The 3,319-nt window shown below is 36.3% G+C and overlaps 1 protein-coding gene across 2 annotated transcripts in view; it reads left to right on the top strand.

The window, feature by feature from the left end:
* The window catches only part of CPSF3 (cleavage and polyadenylation specific factor 3, 73kDa), a 45,739-nt gene that overhangs the window by 10,437 nt on the left and 31,983 nt on the right, over positions 1–3,319 (top strand). For both annotated transcript variants that reach the window (XR_551739.1, XM_008589306.1), the window contains exons 6-7: positions 904–993; positions 2,361–2,511. Coding sequence is in view for 1 of the 2 variants with exons in the window: in XM_008589306.1 (XP_008587528.1) it covers positions 904–993; positions 2,361–2,511 (241 nt within the window). In the remaining variant the exon portion in view is untranslated. The remainder of the gene's footprint in view (positions 1–903; positions 994–2,360; positions 2,512–3,319) is intronic.

Here is a 3,319-nt window from a genome sequence, read left to right as displayed (position 1 = left end):
TGCCTTTGTGGCTACATCTATTTAAAATTAAAAAATGATTTGGTATTCATAGATAGACCCCCTAAGCAGGAGACTATAGGAGTGAAGGAAGTGAATTAGGAAGGATATTTGTAACCAGCCTTGATGGAAAAGTGGAATGGAAGTCTCAAATGTCTAAAAACCGGGGTGGACTAACAGGTTTCTAGACTCTAGAGCAGCAGTTCCAAACTCTGGCTGTTCATTAGAATAACTTAGAGAGCTTTTAAAAAATACATGTTGAATCAAAATCTGAAGGTGTGACTTTGGCCTTTTTCTCTTTAAATTTTCTAGGTGATTCTAATGTACAGCCAGAATTGAGAACCAATGCTATAGTGTAATATTGTCCAAATTTTTTTACAGCTGCTCTGTATTTGAAAATTTTATGCATTGAGTTGTACAGTATATCACTAAACCACTTATTCTTGCAGTTTGCTCTGGGGTACACACGTGAAAAAACAGGAAATAGCATGAATGCAGATCTGATATTCTCATTTGGAATTTGATACATACCCTCCTACGATTTTATCTTCCATTTTAGACAGTGCTCTCATGTGCCTCAGTAGATTCCTTTCCTTACCAGCATGCCCTTTTTCTCTCAGGAGTTCAGAGCACTTCTCAAGTTTATTAATGTATAGGGTATCTTTGTGGGATGAATCAGGGAATATATTATTCCCATTAATTAGATCAAATAATTGAAACACTGGATGGTTTAGTGACTTAAATTACACATTTTGAATTAGACACAAGCATTGCATCTAAATTTCATTAGTTGTAGGCTATTTTTTTTTATTTAACTTTACTTTTGGATTTCATGAACTTAATATATTCACTAGCAAAATGAAGCCTTCCCCAAATCTTAATTTTTTAGCTTTATCTTTTTCACAGCTTTTGTACACAGGTGATTTCTCAAGACAAGAAGACAGGCACTTAATGGCAGCTGAAATTCCTAATATTAAACCTGATATTCTTATCATTGTAAGTATTAATGTACTGTATTGTAATTACTGTAATATAAGCAGAATTTTTTCTAGTGGATAAAAGATATGATCTGACTTTCATAATATGTCATTGGATGTAAACTTATTTTTTTAGTATAAAAAAATTTGGGGGGGCTTCTCTTTGTAGTACAGCTCCCCTTTCTTGTTGTTAAGTGTATTAAGACTCGTCTAATATCAGAGGCACTAGGCTGTCTCTGGGCAGGATGTTTTGTACTGGGTATGCTCCTTCCCCATCTCCTAAATATTATTGTCTGGGGAGTTACCCCAGATTTGTAGAAAAACATCTTAAGGGTTGTTTTAGAAGTGGTATGGCCCACTGCCTTGGCCATGGTGACTATCTTTTGGCCTTTAGTCCATGCACTTGTCACATTATTCATCTTTGTATGTCCTGTCTGCTTACTAGGTTGCAAGTACCAGAAGAATAAGAAAAATGACCTGTGTAGGAAAGCTCTTTTTGGGAGACTGGAGGACACACAAGTCAATAAATGTGTGTTGGTGACAATGTCAGGATTGAGGGAGAGATCTTTTGAGCCTGTGATACATATATAAGAACATCAGGTGTATTTGTTCAAGGCAGAAGAGCTGTCTGTTTCTCCCCCACCACCTACAGCATCCCCCAGCTGCCCAAAAATGAGGGGCCAGTGCATATTGCTGTCCATAGCAACGTGTTATGAGTGGAATAGATTCAACTCAGCTTGAGGTATACCCAGCATATAAACTGACCTTAATTTAAGGGAGGATTTATTTTTTTAACTTCAGAAAAAGGTAGCCATTTGCATGATATCTGGTACTTTAGAGCAATACTTCTCAAACGTTAATGTGCTTATGAATCATCTGGTGATATTGTTAAAATACAAATTCTGAGTCACTGAGTCTAGACTGGGGCCTGAGCTTCTGTACTTATTAGAAGCTCCCAGGGGATGCCAGTGCTGCTGGTCAGTGGACCAAACACAATAAGGCTTTAGGGGATATTCTCAAACAGAGGTATAAGAAACAAAACCTGTATCAGAGGTGGGAGAAATATCCCCCACCCCCCATGGAAAGCAAAATGGTTTTAAAAAACAAAAGACATAGCAAAATTATCTTGAGGGGAAAAGATACATTTTTGGAGATTTTTGGACTATTTCCTGATTCCATTTTCTAAAAAGTTCTTATTATTTAGATCTGAACTCTAACGTTCTTATCTGTTCTTCTTTCCAATTAATATCATAACAATATGTATTCAAGTAAATGACATGTTAATGGAGGAATGAATCACTTTGCCTCAGCAGTTCATTGATATTTAACTTTTGAATTCTTTGGGGATCACTGATCTTGGTCTCACACTTCTAATGTGTTATTTAGGAATCTACTTATGGGACCCATATTCATGAGAAACGTGAAGAGCGAGAAGCAAGATTCTGCAACACTGTCCATGATATTGTAAACAGAGGGGGCAGGGGTCTCATTCCTGTCTTTGCTCTTGGAAGGGCTCAGGAGCTGCTCTTGATTCTGGGTATGTCGTTTCCTTTTTATTTGTGAGATTGTCAAAATCTTAAATTCATTTTATTAAGATAATAACTTGGCCCCAGAGAAGTCATTTCACCTTTCTGGACTCATTTCTTCATTGAAATAGAGATTAGGTGCTAATAAGAGCCCACGGAAACAGCAACTCTTACGCACTGCTACTGGGAATGTCAGTTGGCGTGACCTTTCTGGTTGCCATCAGCATCAGAAGTCTTAAAATGTGCATACTCTTTGACCAGCAGTTGACTTCTGGGAAATAAATGAGATGCATGGGAAATTTTGTCAGTACGGGTATTCATCATTTTATTATTTTTAAAGAAATAAATCATGTCAGTAAATATCACGTTATAGAAAAAAATGTTGCAGATGAGTAAATTACATACTTTCATATAATATATTAAGAAGACCAAAAAAGTAGGGTTCAAAATTGTGGGTACTCCAATCCTAGTTAGGTGAAAACTACACACATAAGTAACTGGAAAGATACTAAATCTGAACAGTGGGAAAGTAGACTATTTCTTTTTTGTTTTCTGCTTTTTTCCATTTTCTAAATGCTTCAGTGAACATGTATAACTTTATGTGTTAAGAGGAACAATGAATGCCACTTTTTAGCATAGATTTATACTTACTGAGCTCTCCTAATCTAAACATTCTTTGATTCTACTTGGGGAAAGCACTCTTCTTAATAAATAATAGGTGCTTTATGAAGCTTCAATGTGGAGAACTGGAAATGATTGCATGTTAAGCTCTTACTCTCAGTTCTGCCATCTGTGATGATGAGGACAAATAGTGTTTCT

Source organism: Galeopterus variegatus, unplaced genomic scaffold (genome assembly GCF_000696425.1).
Source record: "Galeopterus variegatus unplaced genomic scaffold, G_variegatus-3.0.2 Scaffold5364, whole genome shotgun sequence".
In the NCBI taxonomy this organism is placed as follows: domain Eukaryota; kingdom Metazoa; phylum Chordata; class Mammalia; order Dermoptera; family Cynocephalidae; genus Galeopterus; species Galeopterus variegatus.
This window is presented reverse-complemented; position numbering and strand designations above follow the sequence as displayed.